This window comes from Mobula birostris, chromosome 8, assembly GCF_030028105.1.
Source record: "Mobula birostris isolate sMobBir1 chromosome 8, sMobBir1.hap1, whole genome shotgun sequence".
NCBI lineage: Eukaryota > Metazoa > Chordata > Chondrichthyes > Myliobatiformes > Myliobatidae > Mobula > Mobula birostris.
In genome coordinates, this window is record NC_092377.1 from 62,053,416 (window position 1) to 62,079,782 (window position 26,367).

General features: G+C 40.0%; 1 protein-coding gene across 4 annotated transcripts in view; it reads right to left on the reverse strand.

Moving 5' to 3' along the window:
* The window catches only part of bcl11aa (BCL11 transcription factor A a), a 181,280-nt gene extending 162,321 nt beyond the window's left edge, over nucleotides 1-18,959 (reverse strand). For all 4 annotated transcript variants that reach the window (XR_011886841.1, XM_072265276.1, XM_072265277.1 and 1 more), the window contains exons 1-2: nucleotides 18,787-18,959; nucleotides 14,138-14,470 (exon numbers count right to left, since the gene is read on the reverse strand). Coding sequence is in view for 3 of the 4 variants with exons in the window: in XM_072265276.1 (XP_072121377.1) it covers nucleotides 14,138-14,470; nucleotides 18,787-18,841 (388 nt within the window). In the remaining variant the exon portion in view is untranslated. The remainder of the gene's footprint in view (nucleotides 1-14,137; nucleotides 14,471-18,786) is intronic.
* Nucleotides 18,960-26,367: the final 7,408 nt, after the last annotated feature.

The window sequence follows — 26,367 nt, forward strand, 5'->3', positions numbered from 1 at the left end:
AACATCTCAAGCTCCATCACACTGAGCACTGGTGCCCCCCGCCCCCCCATGCTCAGTCCACTGCTGAATCACAACTGTACTGCCAGATTCCACTCAAACCGCATAATCCATTTCGCTGATGATACTACAGTGGTTGGCCTCATGAGCAACGATGATGAGCCGGCATACAGAGAGGAGGTAGGGAGGTTTGTGAGAACAACAACCTGAGTCGCAACATGGACAAGACAAGAGATGATTGTGGACTTCAGGAAGGCGCAGGTCAACCACTCTCCATTGCACATCAACGTCTCTGCCTTGGAGAGAGAGAAGAGCACAAAGTTCCTTGGTGGGCGCATAACAGATAATCTAACCTGGACCCACAACACCTTCTCACTAGTCAAAAAGGCACAGCAGTTTTTAACTTTCTGAGAAGAATGAGATTGCAAGGTTTCCTGTCCCCATTCTAACAACTTTCTACAGAAGCACTATCAAGAGTATCTTTCCTGGCTGCATCACTGTGTTGCATGGAAGCTGCAAGGCATTGGACCGCAAGACCCTGCAGAGGACAATAGAAACCGCTGACAAGATCAGTGCGGTCTCCCTCCCCATATAGTGACATTTACTGGAAGCATTGCAGAGGGCCCAAAGCATTACTGAGGATCCTTACCACCCATCCTACAATATTGCTGGCCTACTGCCATCAGGAAGGAGGTACTGTTTACCTGCACTGCGCTTTACTACACGCATTTTCAATTATATTTTATCAATTTATTTATAGTATAATATATTTGGATTATGTGCTGTGTGTGATACATGTTGTGTGGGTGCACTGTGGTCCGGAGGTGCATTGTTTCATTTGGTTGTATATATGTACAGTTAGATGACAATAATCTTGAACTTGAATAGTATCCATGGCTTACAATGGTTTGTACTGATTGGCAACTGTAAGAACTATTTGAAACTGGAGATCAATTTCATTTATCTACCCATCCAAATTGCATGGCCCAACCTCCAACAAGACGTGTCATAGTAAATATAGCATCACTTTTTGTAACTGGCTGCCTCATTAGAGAGCTATGACAGAAATAGCAAGAGTATTCTACTGTATAATTAGCTGCATAGAATACTTTGGCAATTTCTTGAAATACATTTTGGCAAATAGATAATTCTGTGCTTTCAGCAATTTCATTCAGAGTCTTAAGAGTGAAAATGTGCATGATCTTCCTTTCTGTGCATTTCAAGTGAGCTGCAGAACAGGAATATGCCTGTTTACCAGGACACTGAGGCAACCAAAAGCCTGAAGCTTGGGCGGTAATGATAGCACATGACTACTGCCCAGGTGTTCTTACTACTCCTCAAAGATCCTCCCACCGCCCCATCTCTCTCTCTCTCTCTCTTTCAATGGCTGGGAACAACCAGCGTAAGTAAACCTGCAATCTGATTTTAGGGCAGTCATTTCTATTGAGAAATGTAATTAGTCAGTGGTAAAAGAACAGGCTTTTTTGAGAAGATGAAAAAATAGTCCAGAACCCAAAAGAATTTTAAAACTGGGAAGAACATGGTAAATATGAGGCTGCTCAGACTTATAGTATATAACTAATAAAAAAAAGTAGCATCAGGGCTGATCTCTGATGAAGTAACACTAACAGTTAAAACAATGTGCTTCAATTTTAATCCTAATATTTCCCAATTTGCAGGAGTAACTATACAATTCCTTGAAGGGAAAGGATCCGTAACCAGGGTTTGAAAAAAGGTGAGTGGGTGGTTTTATCACTAATTTTAAATGATACTCAAAATATCAACATATTATCCTACTCTAAGTTGCAATTCCATTTTTTTCCACAGAAACAAGGTGAACTTAGATTTTGTCATCAGTTCCTCACTAAAATCAAGAAAACTTTAGCTCCACATTCTTAGCTGTAGGTTAAGATCCGGGGTATTTTACTAGTAATCATTCTTCAGTACCAAGAGGTCACTTATGAACTTGTAAAATCCCAGTCATATTCTGTGGTAATAAAGCTTGGACAGATTCCCTCCCCTCCAAAAAAAATCTAATGAAACACTCCAGATCCTAATGTTACTCTACTTCTATGAATCAAGAGCAGATTGATCCTTAACTGGACTGTGTAACTTGCTTTACAACTATGGTATATTAAAAGGATCTAGTATCTAGATTAATATGCCTGTACTGACAATCCTCAGCTGAAGATCATAAAACGTAACATATCGTCCTGAAATATAGTACAAAATGACAACTGGTAAACTGGTTCTAAAAAGCTCTAAAAATATCATCCAGATAATTGTGATATCAAATTAGATTTCATTCTTTTGTCTTACAGTAAAAAAAAAGTATCTCCAAGACTTTAAGAACTTAAATACGCTGTTAAAGTACTTCTTTAAGAAAGCCATTTTTAATAAATTACATTTCATTTCTCTTGATTCCATAGAACATGATATCAAAAATCCATCTTTACTGAAGTTCACAGGGTCTAACTTGAGCAGAAGCACAAAGTTCATTTTTTTTTAAACACTACAAGACCATTTCAGAAAATGCGAGTCTGAACTTCGTTATTGTTTTAATTTCTTTACACGCTCAATTTTATGGAATCACTCAATATTAGCAGTTCTTTTTTGCCAATTGCCTAAATTAAGAGAAATTGAAACAACAGCAGCAAATAAAAGATCTCTCTCCAAAACTTCCTGCTGTCTCTATCATCCATTTGTTCACTACAGAAAATATGGGCAAGGATGAGGACCACTTTTTAAAATCAGTCACCTAAATATTCTCCTAGGATGAGCTGCAAGAACTCGGGTATATCCGCAGCGTAATCCAAAGTTAAAATTTATACTCAGAACTGGCTTCTTTTGTCCTCATAGGGCACAATTCCTAAGGAACATATCACTAATTCATCTTTTCAAGAGGCAGATATTGTCAAAAAAGATGCAATAATCATGTCTTTTTCTTGCTAGTGAGTTCTTAAAATAATGACATCGATTTCAAAACTTTTTGTTTTGGCAAAAGCAGCTTTCTCCTCAGGCCATATTTGTGTGTGTGACAGCAGCTTGTTTAAATGATACCATGCCACAACCAAGCCAGGAAATAGTGTCCAAAACCACATGGATGTGGGCAACAAAATTCTCCAAATGGCCGTCTTTGAAAATAACAACCTTCCTCACACATAGATTAGATCTTTAAATTTACACTTATGGGTTTTCTTTACAAAATAAAGTGTTTAAATTACACAATCTATGTGTAATTTTAGCAACATCTAACCACAAACACCAATAATTGTATGCAGTATAGTCATCAGTATCTGTATCAGCTATCTAAAGTGCAAGAACTGCTCACTTATTTTAATAGAAGTAAGCATGCTCATGTAGCAATGTGAGCCTTCTCTTAAAATTCAGGCCATGGCATCACATCAGTAACTCAACATAGGCCTCACAAGTGAAACCAATCTGTTGAACTCCTTCAGAATGGGTCCTGCTAACTTCTATATTCGGCTGGCCTGTACTTACAGTATCAAAAGCAAATTATTTTAATCACCTCTGGCAGGAGCACTGTACATAGTTGATGTTGTTTAAATGGGCAGCACAGTGGCTTAGCAGTTAGTGCTGCTATTAAGGACAGTCGAGTGGCAGAGTGACGAGCGGCATTAAGGCGTGGGTGGTATTGTGTCTCAGTGGTTAATACAGCTCCAGTGATACCAGTTTGAGCCTGACCTTCATTGCTGTCTGTGAGGGGCTTGCATGTTCTTCTTGTGACCTTGTGGGTTTCCCCTGGGTGCTTCACTCTTCTTCCACATTCTGATGGCACGCCCGTTGAAAGGTTAATTTGCTATTGTAAATTACCCCTAATGTGGATGGGTGGTGGGTTAATAGGCAGATGAAAGGGAACAGGCTACAGGAAAATAAATGAAGGAATAGGATCTATGGGATTTTTCCAAGGGCCAGCACAGGCTTGATGAGCTCAATGGTTTTGAGAAGATGTAAATAAGGCCAACGAATGGTATTTGTGAACATAAGTATGCTAATCACTATCACAAAGTAGCTTGTCTAGTGTCATAAGAAACTGGGCAAAAAATAACACCAGAATAAACTCAAACTTCAAACTATACACAACCTAAAGGCTGGGGTGCAATAATGATAAAATCTACCCTTCTGGATACCAAAATCATGGCTTTGGGGGCAAAAGAAAAAGCAGCTTTCTCAAGAAGTCTTTAGTATAAATATTTCAGAGCTATAGCTTCAGAAGAACTGTCAGCTCCATGCTGGAGTATTGATTAGGTTCTCGGTTGTGAACCAAAGGCATTTCCTTCCATTCTTAGCAGCCCATTAAACTGATCAGAGTACAACAACCCTCCTACCACCCCCCCCCGCAAAAAAAACCTTTTCCACAAAACAATGATTGATATCATTGCTGTGTGGCTCACACCTACACACCAAAAGTAAACTGCAATGAAAATCTTCAATGTGTGAAGGCACTCATAAATTATACAAGAACAGCATTAAGATATTCTGAGGAAACAATTTTTTTTAACGAAAAAGGAATGACCTACAACAGACATGATGCATTGTGACAGAAATAAAATGCTGGAGAACTGCTCTTTGTACTGGGAGCTCATCATCCAGTACCAGAATAGTTAGCACTCACAGCACTGTAAATTATCACTAGTCAAGGCCATTGATTTTCTGTGTATTATTTCCTTGGGATCAGAGGAACAATGCAGCCCTGCTAACCCCTTCCCAGCAGCTTTACCATTCACAAGACCAGGGTCTGATTTTCCAGCACCAGCTCCTTTAATTTTTTTTCCACCCTTTTTCCCTCAGTCTTGTGTCCATCATTTACAATGCATCCTTTTGTCCTAGTACTCCCCCCCCCTTGCTGTCACATCACGTTTCTAGACACCACGTGTGGATTAGTTTGCAGATGATTTCTATAGGGCAAGTTCAACCTCTCCCATTTATGAAAGACTCTCAATTTAATTTGCTTGCACAAACACCAAACCTCCCTCTCTCTTTTCTCTTACCCCTCCCTCCCTGCACCACCCCTCTCCCCAGCCACCATCCTCTCCACCCACCCACCCCCCCTCCCACCACCACCTCCACCCCCGTGTCCAAAGCCCTCGAGTTACTGGCATTATCACAAGTCTTTACAACACAAGCCAGGAAAGACGATAAGAGCCCGCCCGCAAGGCCAGGCAGACCAGTCTCAACTGGTTCTCTAGATAAAAATTGAGCCGTGTCAGCTTTTTACCCCCTCAGCCAAAAGACCCAGGAGCATTAATGCTGTCAGCAGGTAAAGAAAAAAAAACTGCTCGATGACTATGACACTTTCATCAAAAGTCTGGAGGCAAGCCAAGTTCATATATGTTAATGGACAGCATCATCGGGGCCTCCAATCACCTCCCCTCCCCCACCAAGCCCTCCTCCGCCCTGCCAGTCTACTCTTCTACCCCTCAGCTCCTAAAAGCTAGACATAGATTATGCCTGCCTTTCCCTTTCTATTCGGGATAAACAAAGTGCTTCAAGTTCAGGGCACACCCTGGGACCTATGACAAAGCAATCTATCATTCTGTCTGCTAAACCAGTCTGGCTGCACCAAGGCTAAAGAGACTAATAGTTCAAATGTACAATTTCCCTTTGTGCTGCTGCCCCGGTGCTGCTAACCCCTTTTCTTTCCCGTCTTCAGACGAGCAGATGTGCTTGACCGCTCTGCATAAGCCCCTCCCGGTCAAGTTAGGTTTAATAAAAAGCCGAAGAGGAAGAAAAACACAAAGCTGTGGTAAATGAAAATAGAGTGGCTATTCCTTTCCCCTGCTTGAAAAGTTTAAAAAAGAAATTCATGTGTCCGGAATGAAAGTAATTTTTAAGTAACAGGATTTTAAAAGCTGCTGCTGGTGATCCTGAGAAAAATAGGGTCAGGGAAACAGCAAGTAAATTATTACAGGATGCCCTTACCTACTTCAATGTTTCACTTGTGGCAAATAGGTTTGGAAAACATTTCTGTTAGAACTTCCTTTGCTACAAAAAGATTTCAAACTGCTTTCCCTTCTAGCTGCGTACACAGAAACACTTGCTCACATCACACATCCCTCTAATTCTGTTTGTCTCTGTGTACATTAGACATTTTAAAGTACTTCAGTCTGCTCTTGATCACTTGTATCTGTGCACATTTAAGGCAGCATCAGGTTTAGATTGATCTTTAATAAATCTACTCTGGGGGTGGTTTATTTTAGATAAACCATTTTCTGTGCTGGTGTGCACAGATTGGTTCATTAACAGCTCATGCAGCGAGCTGAATCCATTCACGTCTGCACAGGGAAACCAATTCAGATTGATCTGAAATAGGGAAATTACCATAGGGAGCATACAGCCAAACGGGTCGGACTCAAGCTGTCAATAAACTGATTTATTAAAGACCGATTCAAACCGATGTCGCTATTCACAGAGTCTTTAAGCAGCGACACCCATCGACTCTCCCAACCTCACACTTCTTCACTGCCAGTACCTGATGTGAACTCATCAAAACCAAAAATAAGCAGACTCCGAACTCAAACTTTCGAAGGAATCTCTCATAAAAGTCCCCGCTATTATATGCTAGATTTATTCAGCTTGCATTTCTTGTGAGGAAAGTCACAATCTTGCATTGCATTGGAGGACAAGAACTCCCGCACATTTACTTTGCTCGAGCTGGCTTTCCATCCCTGTGTGCGAATTACAACCCATAACCACAGAGATTAAAACGATTGAAAATAGGCTGATGTCAACCAAAAAATAACATTTTAACTTAAACAACGGCAGCTAACCGTCCCTCAGAAAGAACTGCATTCTCAAAAGAATGAAATGTAGCTGTTCGGGATGACCGGGGATATTATGTTCAGCGTTTGCATCCCGATTATTACCTGCGCATTCCAAATAGTGAGAATAGGTACGGTCGTCCTTCGTATTAATTTGAATAGAAATTGCCCTGTTTATTATCAAGGTTCCTTACACCTTAATTCCTAGGTGGAAATCGGTTTTGTCAATCGCACGGGTTTCCTTGATACAAAGATCAGCGATGAAAGTAGCAGTTTTAAATTGGCTATCTCTCCATCGGTCTGCAGTAATAATGATCTCGGAAGAATTCTTTTTAAGCACTTCATGAAATTGTACTGTTTTTCTGGAGATAAATTCTCTCCAGCAAACTCAGGCAATAGGGTACATTTATTTTTTCCATTGTGTTTCTGAGGGGACAATGTTCGGCGCCTTGAACAATTAAACACAAATTCCTCAATACGTTTGAGTGCTGCGGGATCACCAGTGAGTTGGGAGGAGACATTATTTTCCTCGCTCCAAACTGAAACGCAACTGTTTTTATCAAACAGTAAAATGACAGGTTTAATTCAGTAGTATTTAACTATTTTGTTGAGAAGAGGGCATGATGCCAAAGTCAAGTCATTCTAACTGCTCTGCAGACACACGACAGCGGAACAAACAACGTGGCATGGAGCACCTTGTTCATACTTTTAACACTAGACTCACTTTCTCACCCACTCGACCCTTCCCTTCCCTTTGGTCTTCAATTCTTTCCGTACAAAAAAAGGGGGGAAACGTAAATTATCCATTAGATTTCATCGTATCTTACTAATGCAATTACATCAAGAAAATGATAGCGCGTGTGGAATCAATTATGCATGCACTTGGACCAGGACCAAAGGCTACGAAGTCAGATTGGACTGCGCACACGGAAAAAAAAACTAGAACTCACAGATGGACCCCATCAGTTCATCTTACTGTCTAAAAAGTTCATGCACTTAATAATTTATTTGTGTTCTGGATACTGTTTCGCCAATGAATATTAACAACTCTAAAGCACGCTTTCAGCATAGCAGAACTGGAGGAAAGCGGGCGGCTTGCAGCTTTTGACTACAGCATCTTTGGGAAATGAGCCACAGTGGCAGCTTCTGTGCTAATGCAGAAAACATGATCAAAAGTGATTAACAACAGCTTCATATGCAAATTACATTAATAAAGGAGTGCAAAGTCATCATGTAAATTAAATATGTCAAATCTCTTGGTGAACTTTCAATCTTGAGGAAAGAGGAAAAAATAGCACTGCTTTAATTTACAACATCAATTTTCCTAGCTCTGAAATACTCAAATCTTGGCGATACAAACAATTTTCACCTTTTCTTCTGCAGCATCCTGACAAGCCAGCCTGATGCGTGCTGAATGCACATGTTAATAGGCCAATCAAAAATGCAAAACAATTGGCAATTACAGCGAGGACCTAATGGTCATTAGAATTTACAACTAGGTAATGAACTAAAGTCTGCCCACACCATGCATATTCATAAAGCAATTTAGCCTTTGAAGATTAAAGAAGTGCTTAAAATTCAAATGAGCTTTGGTAAATTATCAGCAAGATTCATCCAGGAAGCGCAGGTTGTTCTAAGCTATTTCTTTAAGTTTTTTTAATGCAAAAATATTAGGTTCGTTAATCTAAGTGTGCTACAAATAAAGATGCTAAAACAAGTCATAGGAACAATAACACCAGAATAACAACATGCATTGGCATCCATGGACCCAAATTCTCTTTTGGAAACTTAACAATTGATACTCAACAATAAGCAACATACCTATGTAATAAACAAACATAGATTGAAAAACACACATATGACAATTAGCTAACTGCCAATGCTGTGATGTAATATAGCACACAGCACAACATTTGCAATCTTCAGTCTCAGGCTATTCAACAATGGCTATCTCCAAAACATAGACCAACAGCAAATGAATTATTTAAAAATTCTGGTGTTTTCATCAACATGTATGGATGCCCACGGTGCCTAGTGCTTCTCAGCTTATTTTCTGCATTTCCAAAAATATTCGGCAACGATCAGTGTTACACAGGAAAAGTGCAATAAAGAAAACAAATACAATGATTTTGTGGGAAAAAAATAATAGCTCAAAATTATCAAGCTTACTTAATTTGTGATTGCATAAATATTAGCGCCTTAGAGCATGTTGCCCACTAGTCTCTATTTTACATCAGGGTCCATCAAGGAACTCTGTAATCACCACACCCCTGAACAGGGCTGTGGAAATGAAGAGGAAATGACAAGCAGCTGCTCCATCAAATAGCCACAGTCATTTGAGCATCTCAAAGGAAAACCCAGGAGTAACAAGAGCAAAACACTTGTGGCCATGCGTTCTTCCGAACCGATTGCTGCTCTTCTATGTTAACAACATTTCAAGTATAAGGCAGCTTCCTAACTGCAGCTCACCATGGAAGAACGTTTCATTGTCTAAATATCACAAAGTGGGGTGGACTCATCGCTTCATCTTTCTCACTGCTAATTCTGACCAAATAATTTCCCTTATTAAGCAATAATGTTATATCACAAAGTGATCAAATGCACACTAAACAAACAAACAGCTGCTGTTAAAATTTGGACAGCTAATCCAACACAAACTATAAGTGGCGGAGAGCAAATCTTCCTTGTCCCTTTCTCCCCCAGTACCTTTCTCTCACTCAGGCCAACAACAATACACATTAAAATTACAACGCATGTTTATTTGATTGAACAAATAATATTCTCCCTTTATCAATTAAACAATTCTATCTATTTAAATACTACGTTACACATTCATAAAAATGGCCCGGTATCCCATTTAAAGTGCACTGAGAAACATGCACACTGTGTTAACATCACAAGCAATTAGCCCAGGCTAACTGGCATCATATTTGCTCGCCAAAACACATGACAATTTCTTAAGCAAAACATTTAAAATGATGATGAAATTTTTATTTTAAAATTGTGATTTAACTGATATTTTTGAAGAAAAAGAAGTGTGTTAACTGCTCCAACATACATGTAGGTACCAATGTAACAAACGTAACTCACAACTTTCATTTTTCGGGGAAAAATTGGCAATGTCCTGCACATTGTAAAATTCATTTATCATTAGTTAATATTCATCATGTAACAGTGAAACTCTTCAGAAGAATTTCCATTTGTTTAAAAAGGTCTGTGCCCATTTCCCAAATGGTGCCAGGCCCAGAGCTGCCATTTCTAGCCTAGCGCAATATTACAGTGCACTCATGAATAACATTAATATTACAGCATGGCATCTCACAGGACATTTACATGATCCCATCTGAGCTTACACCTGAGGGCCACACTCAGGCTTGATAATTGAGCTCTGATTGTAAAGGCAAATGAAGAACACTAAAATCCTGCTGGGATCTGCATTGACCTCTTTCCACTCTGCACCTTGCTCTTTCCAGTGCCAAGGTGTTTTTCTGACACTGAATAGGAACATATTAAGACACTGGTGCCTAATCAATATTGGGTGGGGGAGGGGAGTTTGTGAACAGAGGGAAGAGAATATCATAAGATGAGAAGAACCCAGCGGGCTGGGCATGCACTGCTGCACCAGTGTTCAATATTAAACTAGTACAGAGCACGAAGCTGAATACTTAAGATACCCAGTGCTTTGAGCTTTTGGGAAAGAGGTGGCATGATGCCAGGAAATGGCCGACTAGGCACTAAATGCTTTTATTCCACAAAGCCTGGCCAATATGAATGTAAAAATTTAGACAATGAATTATTCTACACTAAATAATGCAGTTTTTAAAAAATCTGTCTTCGTAATTTAAAATACTATATTCCAAAAAAAAATTGTATATTTTTATGAAGTACTATTTATCACAAAAAGCAAAAAAAAAGCAGGTGCCCTAGCTAGGTTGGTGTCAGTAGACAGTCACCACATTACAATACTGGCCTTGCTTCTACTTCTTGCAAAACTAGAATTACATAAAGCTCTCACCTAAACATTATCTAATTAAAGAAATCCACAAACCATTTTCAAATAAATGGAAGTAACAAAAAAAGCTGCTTATTTTCTCTGTCTTCCAGTGTACACCTAAAAGCTCAGCACCATCAAAATAAGCAATAAATAAAACTTCTAATGATCAGTCTGTTTAATGTAACGAGCAGCTCAGAACGGTACTGCAATATTTTTCTTCTTCGCAATATTTCATAATAGGGTAATAATTACATTGACTAGAATTTCAACAATTACTCGGGAACCCTTTTCAATACATACTCTGAGATTGCGTGGTGTGAAATTACAGCAAATTTGTCAGAAGACACTTTTTCAACCACTGCAACTGAGGAAGTGACAGGGCAGAGCGTGCTAGGAAATGTATATGCAATCACATTGCTAAGTTTGCAAAATGCATCGTATTATAAGGCTCGATAGTAATGTTTGGTGTTAAAATATTTTAAAACACTAAACGTTTAATTAACAATAATTCTGATAAAAGTTTTATGAAGTTTTTATCATTTTACCCTTAAGATGGTCTTGAATGGGTAACATTGCTCATCTTCTCCATTATCACATTAACGCAGGGGCTCATACACGGCATTTCAGAGTCTTAGACACCTGCTATACAAGTGCAACTTTGTGGGCATGCAGAGCTACTGTACACTCTGCTGGCTTTCAGGTACTGCTCAACGTAATCTAGACATTTGTTTGACGGTAGCTGTGTGGCATGTCTTCTGAGCTGCTTTCCTCAATATGTAAATAGGAGGTTGCATCACTCTAACAATAATCCATATTTGGCGATTTAGCATGGCTTTTGCAGTCTCTAAAGCCTAGAAGCCCCTTCCACCAAACCCCAGGTTCATTAATCATGCCCTGTATGTGTATTCATTGTACTTCACATCTGAGACAGCACATGTAAATGGTCACTGCATTACTTGTCCCCTCAAAGTATCTCTAACCTACTTCTTAAAGGAAAAAAGCAGCTTCACTTACAGTATGTAGCAATAATAATGTAACCCACTAACCTTCAGAGTGAGAAGCAAAATTGTAATTTATCTTCTATGAAATGTTGTAGGAAAATGTATATTCTAAATAAAAGTATTGTCTCCGCTATGTGCCATGCATGTTCCTATATAATTGGCCATTGTTAGGTAAACATAATCTATAATTCACCTTTTATTTTGTTTTTTTGGGAGGCATTAACATCTGTATGAGCAAAAATAAAAGCCATATTCTGCTTTGAAAATTAGCAAATCAATGTGCACACCGACTTTAAGATTTGTTTAAACTGAGAAACAAGTCCTTGAAACAACTCCTGTTCACCAGGAAATAAACCACACCATTAGAATTAACCAGAAAACTTTAACAACATCTTCATTAAGAAAAATCCTAACATCACAACTCTGACATTAAACATGGAGCTCGCCTAGAAATGAACACAACTATTATTTTCTGTCATCACAAACTGCTTGTAAAGAGGATTTCTGGAGATTTAGTTATTTCAAATCAGACATGTAAATGGACATTAGAATAAGACTCAGTCATAATTGACACACATGCCAAAAGCCTTAAAATGTTCTTTGGTATTTTCTTTTAATATTTTAAAGAAACCACAAAACAAATAAACAGGGAAGAAAAATTGCTGTCAAATTTCTGTCTTGATTCAAGTGAATCAAGACCTCACATAATTTCTCAAGAGGATTCACATGAGGTTGTGCAAGGACCTGGAAATGGGACAGAACGGAAGATGGAGTGAATGCAAGTATGAGAGATGGAGGAGGGCTTGAAAAGTGAAAGAAAAGGAAGGAAGGGGAGGTACATGCCGGAAAGAAAAAGGCAGAGTATGAGGAATGGATAGACAGACACTGGAGAGAGGTGACACGGACCAGAACATCCATCAGAGAAAGGGAACACACGTGAGGGGAAGCAGGCAAGAGCTGTGAGGGAGCGCACAAGCACGTGGGAAAGAGCAGCACAAGGAGAGAAACTGGCCCATGAGAAAGAGCGAGAAGGGATATGAATGCAATAGCACCTGTGTGTGTTAAGGAAGCTGACAGAACAACAGGGGAAACCCAGAGTGAGAGGCAGTGATAGGAATACAAGCAGAGGAGGGGTGTGCACATGTGCTGGGAAGGCAAGAACATGAAGTGGGAATGCACATTCAACAGCACACATGAGAAAGAGAGCGTGACTGTGAGAGCGAGTTTGTGAGAGGATGTACAATAGAGAATGAATGCATGAAAAAGAGAGAGCAAAAGAGGGTATAAGAGAGGGTGACAGCATGAGACAGGATGAGGGTGAGGGTGAGTGTGAAAGGGAAAAAGGGAAAGATGCTGGTGAGAGAGGAAGTGACCAGAGTGTGCACAAGACAGTGGAGGACAACGCACGCAAAAGGTGAAGCATGAGAGCCAGGGCGCAGAGCAAGCACATGCAAAAGAGCGTGAACGAGAAGAGAAAATACCACACACACTCACCAGGGAAGGATGCAGAAAGATTGAGCACGTGCCACAGAGAAAGAGCATACAACCCGAAGCGATGACAGGGAGGGAGAGTGTAGAGAGAGAGAGAGAGAAAGTGAGGGAGACTGCAAATATACAAAGTTGAAAGAGATGGAAGAATACCAATGTGCAAGGAGAGAGTACACTCAAGTGAGGAAGGATGGGAAGAGAGAGCACGTACTTGAGAGCATGCAAGAAAGAGCATTAAAGAGACTACAAGAGATTGAATAAGAGGGAGAGCAGAGCATGAGAAAGGCAGACAGCTTGAGAAAAAGAGCACAATATAGAAACAGGCAAATAGAGATAGCATGCGGCAAGAGAAAAAGACAGAGTGTGCATGCGACAGACAGCATAAAAGAGAAAGCACAAAGCAGAGAGGGAGAAAAGGTCCAAGTGTGTGAAATGTTGCAGAGAAATGAATAAAGGGAAAATCAAGATACATCTGTCAGAATCATATCAGGAACAGGGAGAGTATGAGGGCCATTTATCATTTCACTGAGGAGACATGGTGCATCCAGTGGCCTTTCCTGTCAACCAACCTTTGAAATTTCCAACATGCCCTTAAACTTTCAAATAAGCATGCCTAAACGCTTCAGTAACCGCCCTCTTAACTCTGGCCTGGCTGGTATAAATGGCATCTTAAAGTCAAGGTCACCCATGTCACTTTGCCATGGGGCTGTGTTTAATTACAGAGCAAATGCTGGCTGCTGATACAGACTCAGGACTAGCAGCCGCAGTTTGATTAATGCAAGAAAAATAAATAAAAAGTATACAAGGAGGCATGTGTTTTTCTTTTCCCTACTTGTTTCTGTTTGTGTAAGGTGGAGTGTTTTGTCTGTTTTTACCTGTTGCTGTGTTTTCCTGTTTGGGGCAAATTCCCTTGGATGAAGTAGAGAGACAATCATCATCATCTGGTGTGACCTGGATGCCAATCTCAACAGGTGTAGATGCCTTTTTGAGTTCACTGGGAGAAGGCGACGGTGGCTTATCCACAGCTTTGTCCAGACAGAGGCCGCCATTGCACTGCTTCCTTTTGTGCTCAATAAACATTAGAATGTCCCCCAGTGGGAAATTCATCTGACACTGGCCACAGGTAAGGAGGTCGTGGTCACCCTCAGGAGCTCCCAAGGTGCCATGTTCCTCTTCTTCATCCGTGAGAATGGCTTCGAGGGAATCAGCTGCAGCAGAGGAACACAAACCGGAGAGCAACAATAATGAAAATCAGGTGACTCTTAGCAAATTGATTTCACTCCAGCCTCCCCCCTTACCATAGTAAGAGATCCAGTTGACATGAATAGCAGTGCTTAGAGCGAGAGGGTAACGGTTCTTTTTTAACTGTATGCATCTCACAGGAATTTATCACAGGATGTCAATCAATTGAGCAAAGCACCAAATTTTCAAAACTGCTTAATTCAATTTTAAATGAATTAGCTTCTTCCGCAAAAGCAAAAACTAACCAGAATTTCTAATTGATGAACTGACTGCTTTAGGAAACGCTGGTAATTTGAATTACAATGGAAGTACCGCAAGTCATTTCAGGTCAATTTTCTTCGTCAAAATAAATTAAAATTTGTCATTTTACAAAAGTCATAGAAATAATGTGACTTGGTTGGTGCTAAGGAATTGGCTTGATTATGTCAGTTCTGGTAGCCAAATGAAACAGCTGGCTGCTTTACATTGCTGGGCTTCACATACTCATATTTAGGTTGTCCTTTGTGATGGAAGCACTTTTCTCCCTCAGTGCTTTTGTTAAATGCTTCCTATCAAAACTCAAATAGCCATTTTGTCTGCACTTAGCACAAGCATTATTATATTATTTTACCATAAACATTAATAACTTTGAAAGGGTTGCCCTTCATCTGTAACATATCATAACCCCTTTTCACAGAATGCCAACAAATTGGTTTTAATTACACAAAGATGCAAAGAATCACATATCCATTTTAGACCTACATTGTAGAGTTCTAAAGTTTTTATCTCTAGGATTCCGATTACTGCAAGATTAATTCGTTTTTCTGCTAATGAAAGAATCAATTTACAGCAGACATTTCAGGATAACTTATTAAAGTAAATGTTAACACACTTCCCAGACCAAGTAACTAACTTTGACATTAAAGCATCCACTATTTAGAAAATTATAAGTTAATCAAATCAAACACACAATCTGCATTGCAAGTCAACTAAGTACATCATTACAATAAAATATTTGCATAAAATGTGTAAAAGATGTCCACTGTAATTTGATGCAATTTAAAAGAATTAAGCTAGTTGAATAGAATTAGTAATAGAATAGAATAGTTGAATAGAACAGAGTAAGACAAACTATATAACTATGAAAATATCTTGCAAACTCGATTTTTAACCTTTTGAAAACAAAAACCACTAAGGCACTAGAAAGAGATTATGTAGAATTATTTCAGCTATCCTCTAGATTTTTCATGATCCATTTTGAATGGGAATTTGTCTTTCATTGTCTTTTGAATGGAAACTAAGGAGAGGGTATGCCCTCAGAAAAATAAACATAACACGTTGAAAAAAATATCTTGATTTTAAAAATGTAGTTGTCAAATCAGCATTGTAATCCAAACAATTAGCTCTATGATTTTTCCACTGAATTTGAAACAGCGATACATATTCATTATTAAGCAATAGGATCTGTCTTTACATCTAAACACAGTTAGTGCTTCATCCAAGAGCTTTCCTTTCATCAAATTAATAGCTTTTTTGTAGCAAAATATTACAGCTCCATACTTCAGCCCTTATGAGGCCGGCTTTATGCATTTGAAGATCTGTCATTGCTATTTCCTAAGCTGATACTGTCAGTCCTAGAGGTTGATCATGGGCTTTGGGGTAGTTTCAATAAGAAATGGTATATCTTTCTTGACAATATGAAAAGCAAAATTACACCGTTTCAAATCGCGAGAACAATATTACATTTCCACATGATAACAGGTTTAAATATGTTTTCGATTATTTGTGATCATTATTTCGGAGAGTAATGCAGAATTACAAACAGTACAATTCAGAGACACACACACTGTAAACAAGCGACTTGACCATCTTCGCATTCAGTTCCCAACGAAACTGCAAGCTTGATTTTTTGAAATATTTATTTATATTTGTCTCGTCAACGCTATCTTGAGTTTCAGCTGTCAACATCTATGGAAACAGCACGATGTATTTCTATCTGAGTAAGAGACTCCGCACCTTTGGGCGAATCTGCAATAACACTGTGGGAAGCATCATCTAATTTTTATACAAATATCATGGCAAGTGTCGAGTCGAAAAGGTTTGCGAATGACAATAAAAAGTTACGAACGATGCAGAGAGTGCTGGGCGAAATCTGTGCAACGGTGGGCGCGAGAAACCGAGCGAGGCGTCGGACTTGACAAACTAAGACTTGCTCGCCGAAACTCCTCATTGTTTCGGGCTTGTGTTCTGTTTCAAAGCCTTTTCCGCAATAATAAAACCATCAGCGAACACCACACTCCGCACACGTGCATCAAAGCAAAGGATTCACACAACAAACTGAACTGTCTTATATTAGCAATTGTATTTATGGAAACAACTGCTTTCCCTTTGATCCGGGTATCTAACTGAACGAGATGGGATACTGTAAATGAAAAGCCATATTCCGATTTTTAAAAAAATAACTGTTTTATTCAATCATCGATTTTAACACATGGTGAAGTTCGGGCCAGTTTATCTCAGTGCGCCGAGCACTCGAGCACTTTAGCTTCAAAGGGTTCCTTTACCAGAAATACCATCAGATAAGAAACGGCCACCGAAGCGGAGAGGGTTTTTTTGGGGGGGCGGGGTGGGAGGGTTTTAATTTCTTTCTTTTTTTCGGATGGGGTGAGTGTGAGAGAGAAGAAATCAGAACAGTTTTTAAGAAATGGTATTGAAGTTTGTACAGGCTGCAGTCTTGCTCCTGGACTTGTTCTTTATGTTATTCTGCCTCCTAGCGACATAAACGGACTACATCGACCCCCCCCCCCCCCCCATTAAACAACTTGACACATCTCTCTCACCACAACCACTGTGCCAATACTCTGCACTTACTTACACAATCCAACGCTGACTTGACTTAGAAATATACAGGAACCTGAAAGCTTGGCATTTTACCGACTATTACGGTGAAACCGCTGTTAGCTTCCACTCCCTCGCTTATTGGCAATAAATACACTTTTTTTCTACAACTATTGTTTCTTCTAACAAGAAAGGATTTTTACTGTAAAACGAACTCCTCCTCTTGAATTGGTCACATTAGACTCGCCAGGTTGTTGGCTTTAACGCTTAAAGCTGGCCAGCCCCCTTTTCCAGTGAGGGCAACTGAGCCCCGTGAGCCGAGTACCGTCCGTCACCTCACCGCAACAACACTCTCTGGTGAGAAACTAACTGGTTTCCCCCCCCAAAAAAATACATTGAGTGTCATATATACGCACGCAGACACGAGAGAAAACTCCCCTTTCCCTGAAAAACTGCTGAACAATTTCCAGGGAGTTTGTGGGCGGGAGGCACAGTGGTTGGAAACGCGTGGACTTTTCCCCGCCAAAGCGGCGATCTCCAGAGCAGGCGGCCGTGGAGGCTGCCGAGTCCGCAGCCCGGAGCCCAAGGACTGAAGATAGGCTCCAAGGCACGTGCGCTCAACCCCGAGTGCCTGAAAGTATCGTGCCGAGACTCTGTGGCTCCAATAACACTAAGGGTTAAACATTTCAACTGAGTTTGCCGATTAATATTAATAATAATGCTATTTATCGGGCGGGAGGGGGTGTGATCGGCGGCAGTAGCAGCGCCGGCAACACGGGAACTGGGCTGTGCTGGAGGTTCCGCACACGCGGAGCCGCAGCTCGTTGTAAACATTCAGCACGAGATTTTTCCCAATCACAAGCAAGTTTCAGCTTTTTTTTGAAATTTTTCCAAAAAAACAATTGCGAGGAAGGAATCGAAAGTTGAGCGGCAACTAAAGTTAGAAGCCACGAGAAAGTGCGGCGATTGCAGCCGGCTCAAGGGAGGGTGAAGATAGAGAGGAGAGGGGGTACTATGGGGGGTGGGGGGACAAGGCGGCAGTGTCCAACAGCGCGGAGATCGGCTGCCCTTTGGGGACTCTGCGGGATCACTGGTGCAAATTCACTTGCAGTCAAACACCGGGACTGATCAAACTCTCTCGATCCGCACTTCTGAAGAAGGGGCAACTGTGTGCCTGCGCCCGTCCGTCTGCCGGGGTCGGCACCAGCCTTGCCCCCTCCCACCAACCCTCGCCGCTCCTGCCCCAGCTGCCCCTCTCTCCCCGGCTGCCCCTCGCGTGTTTCCGCGCTCCCTTTACTCTAGCCGCCCGCTGTCAAGCCTTCAGCACTCCTCGGTCATTAACTCTTGTTTCCCCCTTTCCCTTTACTCTTTACTTTCACATAGACAACTACAAGCTTTTTTTCTCGTTTTTAATATAATTATAGAGAAAAGTGCAAGAACAACAAAAAAATCAAAAGATACTTACGTGAAAATTCCCGTTTGCTCAAGTGCTGAGGGTTGCCCTGCTTGCGGCGAGACATGCTCGGTCACATCGGGAGCGGGAAGAAGGAGACTCCAGAGAAAATATCTTCATCAATGGCTTGACATAAAATAAATTAGAAATAATACAAAGATGGCGGATGGAGATGGATTGTGGGATAGCCGTCATGGCTTTAAAACCACCAAGTTCAAGTGCGTACGTGACGTGCCCGCGAACTTGAACGTCAGGAGGTGGCTGGGCAGGGCGAGAGGAGAGAGCAAGCCAATGATACATACCCAGGGACACGGGGCTGGACAAACCCCTGTGATCAGAGAGAGAAAGAGGGAGAGGGAGGGAGACACACACACTCACACAATCACACACACAGCCGCACTCATCCAATAGGCGCTGCTTCAAGCTGCTTCCAATCAATCCATCATCCCTCCCCTCCCCTCTCTCAAAGCCACGCCACCCTCCACCCCCCACAACCCCCCCCCCCCGCTTCTTCTCTCTGCCAGCACAGGGCTGTTTGTAACTCATGGGCACAGAGTTATTGGCCAAAACCATGCAAATAAGCTATGGACTTACAGATCTTCTGCACAACTGCAAGGAATCAAAGATTACAAAGCGCACACGCACATAAATGTGTGTACCTATAAATGTGTACATGTATGCGTGCGAAAGTTATTTTTGTTAACTACAGTAAAGGGTCAGTTTTATTCCTAAGGCTAATTATTGGGGAAATAAACGAGGTTTGCAAAGTATTCTGAATAAATGACAAAACAGAGATTATCAATTTTCAAAGGCGTACCCGCGAACTCAGATTGTGCAGATGGAGAATAAAATATATTTACATTTGAATATAATTCTAAATTAACATCGGAAATGTTGCCAATGAATTTCCCACACTCTCGTGTAAAAGAAAACTGTTTGTGGAGATTGCTGACACTTTGTGTGCGTACGTAGTTATATATATATATATATATATATATATATATTGTTTATTTTGTAAATATTAAAAGTCCTCGACCATCTGGTGGGACATTACCTGTTAACCGCAGCTCTGTTGTTTTCGGTTACTTGTCGGTGAATATTTCACAAGACTTAAAATGCATCAAGTGAATCTATAATGCAAAGTGAAAATAACAAGCCTATTATTTTTCTCCCCTTTGTACCGCTCTTCTATGCAGTATATTAAACCGAGGGCGGATTAATAATTGAGCTTCACACATTTCATTCCCGTTTTTCAATGGATTTGCAGGTATTTTGGTTGCAGGTATTTGCGTTGAATGTAAATCATAGTTAAAATAGCAATGCTGCTTCTCGTTTCGAGACACACACACTTTTCATTTATCTGAGATGAGAAGAGTTTTCAAGTAACGTTTTATGATTTTGCACCTGCATCGATCGTTTTATTTAAAAAGTAATAAGATTTCAAAGCACATTATTTTTTAAAGGAAAAATGATTCCATGTTAATGACGTTGCCCATGGTGATACTTGAAAGGTTTCATTAAAGACGATAGATGGAACTCTGATAAATCAATAACAAAATAAAACAGTTTTTTACTAAATCTGCCTTTCCGTGTCGATTTTAAACAAAGTGTGCACAACAAAACCCGAAAAAACGTGCGCATTGCAATTAGAGATTCATAAATGAGGAAGAATATGCCACCGAATACATGGCAATGGAATTCTGCAAAATATCGACCTGAGCGGATAGTTTTATGCCTTTAAAACTTGGACTATACTCTATACAGCAAATTGATGCAACGGAGATCTGAAAATACGGAAGGTTTGAGAATCGTCTTAAGTCATTGTTTCCGTGAAGTATGAGAACTGTACACTACCACCTTCCCCATCAAACCCGCCCCTAATCCCAAAACGTAACCTGTGTGTGCGTGTGGTGGTGCTTATTTTATGGAGTATAAACGCTTCTAGCTGGAGGCTCTGAACGTGAATGCGGCCAACAAGATAGTTCAGGCAGCAGAAGTGAAATTGAACTCATTTGTGATCAATGATGGGCTGTGTTAACAGAAACTACGCCATTTTTTTGTTTTCACTTGATGTGGCAAGTGGTTGAAGGGTTAACTATTTTTACTCTGACACTCAACGATCAGATAAGACTTGCGGTTGCAGCTGTACGGTCCCTCTTTCAGGAGGAAGTTAGGTTACTTTAAGTAATGGATTTTAAACAAAATGGTTTTGTAACTCCTAACCCAGGGTAGATGGCACTTCTATTAAAACGGTGAAAGTACATTTCCCATCTGTAAGGAGTCCAAATGACTGCAGGTTGTTTTGTTTTGAACGTGCGGTTTTCTGCAGGAAAGGGCTCTGTAAATTTATAGGGAGAGAGGGCAAAGAGCCGCAGAACTGCTTGAGAGCCAAGTTCCTTCCAGCAGACCTCCCCCATTTCTAATGCAAAATGATTTCTGATCTAATCTGCATCTGGAAGCAGGCTGCTAACCTGGTCATCTCTTATCTGCCATTTTGCCCAGTAGTCACTGAACTGAGATCGCTGATGCATTTATTGCCGAGTCCCAGCCAAACTAAAACGTAGTCCTGGATTCTTCACTCTTTCGTGATTAAACTATTGGAGCAGCCAAATGAAAAGTTACTTTTGTGTTTGCAACATTCGCCTTCTGAAACTCCGAGTCCGCAGCACAATGATCCACACAAAAACGATCGAATGACTAGTGAAGGGAAGGGGCGGTTAAACGCTTTAGGCTGCGAATTGTGGACAAGTCTGTAACGAAGGAGTTAATTCTATCTTTTGATTAGCTCACTAACAATAACTTTATGCCATGCATCCAATGACTGGCGCTGTGTATTCAAAGTCGACTGATTTGTTTAATAAATGTGTCGAGCGTATATCTGCGTGTGTTTTTTTTCAAAGAAGTGTTTGGCTACTCGTATTTTTAATGCATCTAATAATTATTTTAGCATTCAGAGCAGCGTCGAACCGTTTCACTTGTGACTCCTTTTATTCGCAGAAACCCCTATGGGTGCCTCCAAGCAAAGCAAGTCAACGATCTATCACGCAGCCGATTCAATAGCAGGCTGAGCTAACCTTGACCTTTACCTAGACCTCGCTCCATCTGGTGCCAGGGTGTTTTTCATAATGTTGATGCCTTGCAGTCAAAATTGATCAACGCGGAATCGACCGCCTGACCTCCTCAAGGGGCGTTGCGAGGTAACCTGACTGCTTGAAAATCGAGAGAGCCATGTGCAAAACATGGGCAGGAAAATTGAGTGTCCGCTTGGTCGCATTTCAATATGTAAATGATCAGGCATTAGCAGTCGCGACCCATCCGCCAAATAAATCAAACCACTCTGCTGTTCTGTCATTATTTTTTTCTACATCATTTAGTAAATTGACTTTTTTAAAGCCTTGCCTTCAGAACGTGTGTTGCAGAATTTGTCTCTCCCCCCCCCCCCCCTTACTCGGCGATCAGGCCTTGCTGTTACTGATTGTGATCAGATGTTTTGCATAATCTACATAGCTGCACTGGCCAGTGGGCAGCGGTCGGATTAATTCTAAAGTTTATTTCCATTGTCAGACAGATAAGGACAGGGTTTTAGTAGTATGACAACCAATGAACGAATAGCCAATTGATAACTCTTAGATACTTAGCACATTATTTTGTTACAAAGTTAGAAAATGAACACGTCCTTTATGTTTTTTTTAAAAAAAACTGTTGTATTAGAAAAGTAGGCAGTTGTACCGTGCGACTCTGTCTGTTTTCACCGCATTGAAGTGAATGCATTATTTGAATCTATCCTATCCGTTAACAAGACGGATCCAACAGCAGTAATGCAACATTTTCCTATATTTTCCCTCATTATTAGATACGATGCGCTTTATTGAAGCGGTCCGCTGCAGTACCCATTGAAGATAAAGGCGAACTTGGCGGTGTTTTTGTATTGTCTGTAGCGTCTTGAGGACGTGCCAGTGCTTGCCAGTAAAAATGAGTGTCAATTACAAGCTTCCATATTCCATCCCACATATTAGGAGGCACTTGAGCAGAAAGCGTTCAGATGACGTTTGCACTATATTCAGAAGTGCAAATCGTGTAGGCTTTGTACCAAAACTAATCGCGAACAAAAGATATGTGTCTCGGCATACAAAATTGAGTGAGAAAGTGTAACGTTTGAAATGCCCCTGCTGTACAATCCAAACGTAATTGGTGGCATGCATGCTGTGTGTTATGTTATACATATGGATCTGGTGCTATAATATTCATTGCCTTTGTTCAAGATGAGACAGGCAACCAAGAGGTAGTAGTACAACAAAGATTGTTTTGTCTGTAGCTGAATCTGTGTTGCGCCCCCCTTCCCTCCCCCAACGTCCCGTCCAGGTGTGAGAAAAAAAGGAAACTCGTAAAACTGGATTTAGGTTCCAACACGGAGCGTGAAACAAGTACCTTTCATTAAAATACATAGTGCTTTCCTTTGAAAAAAAAATCGTAGGGACGGTCCATTGCAAAGTACTGCTACTTTAAGAAATTGTAACACTGATTATGCCATGCTGACTTTTTCCACTTTTTCTTGGTCTTTTTAAAGCTCCATACCCAAATGACAACGTTGTTCCATACGGGTCGCGAAAACTCTTTGGGGCTTCAGTTTCGAGAGATATACAATGAGCCGGATATCATCTTTCCATTCCTCATCAACACTATCTTTATAGAAGCCTAATATGTTTAAATTCTCTCTGTTTTATTTTAAATTTAGCATTCAAATTTGAACCAGGAATTGTGTTTAACCTCAAATTGAAGTTTTGTAACTTTGCTCATTTTGGGGGGAAAAAGTCAAATTAGACGATAATCCTCTTAACCTATTCCCCTTGGTGATAATTTGTAAATAATATCTGGCTTCTTAAAATAAACGTACTCTTTTCCATTTTCTGTTTCCTTACATGGGCGCATTTTGCAGGTGTTATGCGAGGCCAGATATTGTCTAGGTGTGCTTAATACTGATTCTTTTATTTAAGGAAACAATTTAACCCTTTGCTTGTATTATACTGGAATTCCTATACATCAAAAGATGCGCCCTGTTTGACATCATTTTGAGCTTCGTTTTATCCAACGGTCACTACTTTGGTAAACACTTGAACATTTAGTTAGTCCAGTTACAGGCCATTTCACCTTTTGGGGGCCAGACATAAGCACACAAGGACCTATTGAATCTGTCTGGACTCAAGTGCAGACAGATGGACGGCGCACAGAGCCAAGAGGTTACGTTTGCCAAGCCCTACATCGACCCTTTCAGGGGGACTCCACTCAGCCAGTCTGTTGTTAGAGCTGAATTATAGCCCTGCGCAGACACACAAAACATTCTCAATAACAGTACTGCACATTATTAACCGGCTAGCGACCACTTTAGATTGGAGGTTCGCTTCGAAGTGTATTACTTTTTTTTTACGAAACCATCTGAAACTACTCAGAAGGTTCAGCCAAAACATGCGTCAGAATTTCTAGTCTTCGTATAATATTTAGGGAGTAAATAAAGCGGGAGTGGAAAATTGTCACTGCAATGCATACACGTGATTTTACTGTGAGCTTCTTTATATTGTTATAGCAAAATGTAATGTGCGCTTCACCGGAGGCTAATAGGCATGGGATTAATTTATACACAAGATGGTGATCGGAATCTAAATTAATTGTATATTACCCGCCAACTGCTGCAAGATTCTGAAATACTGTACTTTCAAACAATCAAAACTCTTGGAAGTCCTGTTCAAAACCCACCAGCATCCTGCGGAAATGTATAACATATAGCCCACCTACGAACATTTCACAATCAATATTCTTGACAAAAGTGCACTTTAATTATATACCGTTTAGTAGTCTTTATAAATCTGTATGTATCTGTGTATATTAGAAGATTATTAGTGTTGTCCATGTAAAGCTGAAATTATAAAACAACATTTGGATAGAAAGGAGTAATTTCTAGGTTATTTAGCATATTAGATATTATTTTAAATAACGAATTAAGGATGACGTTAAATTCTCATCTACTGCAGTATCATGTTTTTGTTGAAAAGACAACCGTCTGTTTTAGCAGTTCAGCTATCAGAACAGGTTTAAATCGGTGGCTTACAATGAATATTAATGTGAAGATTTCATACTGGGTATTATCATACTGTGTAACGAGTATATTATCCAGGTTTTGGCAAGCATTGGTCGTAATCAAGAGGGATTACCTGATCAGCAGAAAAAAAGAACCAATGTTATGTTTTGTCCATGTTTTTACTTTGTTCTAAAAGTACAGTTTGTAGGATTTGTATGAGATGCATGAGTAACATAAATTGTCCCATCCTTCCTAATGATAGATTGTTATACTATATCTTAAACATTATGGTCGTGCCCTGTATAGAAAAATACTATAATCTGAACAATTCTTTCATGTCATTAAAGTGTGTTATACAAAAATTAATTATTCATGCATAGCAATAACTTTAAAAATGCGAAATCATACATATACGTTACATAACGCAACCAAGCTTTGTAAAACTGTGCGTGAATACAACCTAGTTTTCAAAGCAACACTATTTAATATTAAATAAAATCATACATATAAATATATACTGTTTATAAATGTAACTTGGGGTCTAAGTATTTGCTGAACTTACACTTTTCCGTCAAACGCGAACCACCGTATATGAAAAAGTCAATTAAACTCATTTTTTTTTAGTTTTTTAATCGTTTGTTTCACAGCGTACTTGGCTGATTATTGCTGCCCACTGTCCATCAATCTATCGTAATGCATGATCTTGTTTATAACTGGTGTAGTTAAGTTGTTGTTAATTTTACACTAAACGGTTGTTATGATGACAAATGAGGAGGCTGTGATCACACACATGGGACCACAAACAATTTATCTCACGCGTGAAAAGCAGGATTTTGATTCGGGAGTTTGGCATTTCTTCAACATGCATCGGATGGGAAGTAGCTGAAGATCCCCGTAACTTTACAAAAACCTTTCATCGTTGGAATCTGGGAAAGCAGCTAGTTGAGCCAACATATGGAAAGGGAAGATTTATTTTAAATGGGGCTGTGCAACTTTGTGGTTCCAAAGGAAACGTGCATATATTGCGCCATCTATATACCGCATTAAAAGAACAACAAATGATTTACAATCGTATGTATATTAGCAGAAATAATTTGATAGAATTTTTAATCCATCTTTAAGATCAATACACAAAGGTGGGCATATTTATTCCGTAACATTTATACGTTGTTCTAATCACTAGATATATACTTAGATACTCTATTTAAACATGGGTTAAACCTGAACTTTACTGATCACTTAAATGGTTCATTTTTCTTTGGGACTTTTTTTTCTCTTTTTAAAAAATATATCTTACATAGGATTGGTTTTGTTAGCGTGCCATGCTCAAGCGCTAATCAGGAATACTGCAGATCAAAGCGGGAAAAGGACAGCCAACAATAAAGATCAATTTCAATTTTGTGTGGACAGATTGAAAAAGTTATGCGTTTAGATCAGCTTAGATAAACGCGCCTTTCAGTGGTTAGCAGATTGGCAGAGAAAGAAGGGAGTTCGCGGATCTTTGTCAGAGGTGCCTCACT